At 43.3% G+C, this 1802-nt stretch overlaps 1 protein-coding gene across 1 annotated transcript in view; it reads right to left on the bottom strand.

Annotated features, from left to right (window-relative positions):
* Positions 1–1581, bottom strand: part of LOC118332840 (barH-like 1 homeobox protein) — a 3144-nt gene extending 1563 nt beyond the window's left edge. Inside the window, exon 1 of the mRNA XM_035668269.1 lies at positions 1463–1581. Within this exon, the coding sequence (XP_035524162.1) occupies positions 1463–1581 (119 nt within the window). The remainder of the gene's footprint in view (positions 1–1462) is intronic.
* Between the last annotated feature and the right edge of the window lie 221 nt (positions 1582–1802).

The raw sequence follows: 1802 nt of genomic DNA, 5'->3' as shown, positions 1-1802 counted from the left end.
TGTGTGTGTGTGTATGTGTGGCAAGCTGATCAAGATGGAGAGACGGTGTCACTCGGTACCCGGGCTCTCCATTTTAACGCTACGTCGGCGTCTGACCCTGCGGAGCTGCTGTCCCCTTCAATTAGGCCTGGGAGAGGATTAGCAGCGAGGGGAAGCAAGGGGGGAGAGGCAAAGGAGTGGGGGAGCTCAGAGAGATAGAGTAACTGGTGCGGCTAACGCAGTATTAAAGAAAGGGGAGGTTGAGTCATAAGAAGCGGCGGAGAGAAAGGTGAGGAGTCAGCGGGGGGTGGGGAAGATAGACCGGCTGATATGAGGACCCAGGCAGAGCGGGTACAGTGTGGTGAGGAGACGCACGCACAAACAATACAGAGGAGTAACTATACCTTAACTGCATCATGTTCTGCTCAGACTCCTATAGACAAGTGACACACACACACACACACCACTGTGCGACTGTAGAAGGACCAGCTGGATGTGCAGCAGAGGAGGGAGACTCTGCCACTTTGATGCTTAGCCTCCAAAATTAAGTAGTTTACTATTTTAGAAAGAAGAGACTTTAAATGCGTGAAAATAGAAGTTGGCTGTGACACAAGTCATGTGGTGGAAGAGTAACAAGTAGGGTGGTCTGTTCATTCAAAAAGTGTCGGCAGGCAAGAGTCCTAATAAACTGAGCAAGATATTTAATCCAAACCTGCTCAAATGTTGAATAATCATGTAAATGCCTACAATAATCATACATTATGTTTTATATATACTGGGATTATAACATTTAAAAATGATTTAATTTATTAAACATGACATACAATCTATTTTGGACGTCAGTGTATATCTGTATACGTTTCTTTTTATGTGCTGGAGCAGGATCTAATGTGCAGAGGATACAGTCAGTTATTTTTATCAACAAAGAAACCCTCAGTATCCTCAAACTGAAATTTGTATTAATTTCCAGAGAAGGTGTGACTTTTTTCAAAATATAGATGAATCATTTTATTCACCTCCGCCCCCGAAACAATTCATACCTTAAAACCGTGTTGATGCTTCCAGATTGGATGTCAAAGCAGTTTAGTCTTTTAATTTCAGTCACGTCTGGGAGCCAATTTTCTCTTTTATAATGAAGAAATTACAAATTTACCCACCGCCCAATATCTCAAAGTAAAATCAGACACAATAATCATTTGAAGGATTTAACAAAATAAAAAAAAAAGGTTGTTGTTGGATGTTTTTTGTTCATTCCCAGTCAGTAAACATGTATGAAGTTTTGAATATGGAGCATCGGGTGATTATTTCATTAGGAAAACCACTCGTACAGGCCATCCTGCTTATTAAGTGAACCTTAACTGACCTTTGACCTTTTTTTAGGGGATTTTGAGCTACAGTCAAGAGAAGCTGTGGCAGCTCTACCCTGAAAACCCAACCAAACAACAAAACACCGCGCTGCTTTCCTGCTGCTCATCTCCATTACAGCGAGCCTCGACCACGATTACCAACAAGGGAGCACTGCGAGCCCTCGACGCTGAGAAAAACTGGTCTGACAGCTCCACTAAACCAGATGGAGGGGATGACGGAGCGAGAGAAAGCCATGAAGAACCTATTGTTCCGCTTCCAGCGTCTACGTACACACAGTTAAATCAACTGCTGGTTTTTATTTTGGATGCTTTTATCACTTTGGATCGCTCACCTGAGCTCCCCTCGAAGCTATTAATTTTAAGCCACAAAGTTTACTGCCAGTGCATCGCCTTACATTTCCGCCCCCGCTAAAAGAGGGGAAGGTAGAGGAGAGGGGGGGAAAAAAGGCAAAGAGT

Source organism: Morone saxatilis, unplaced genomic scaffold, assembly GCF_004916995.1.
Source record: "Morone saxatilis isolate NCDOM2014 unplaced genomic scaffold, NCSU_SB_2.0 Contig21, whole genome shotgun sequence".
Lineage (NCBI taxonomy): Eukaryota > Metazoa > Chordata > Actinopteri > Moronidae > Morone > Morone saxatilis.
Note: the sequence above shows the minus strand (reverse complement) of the source record. Positions and strands in the feature narration are given on the sequence as shown.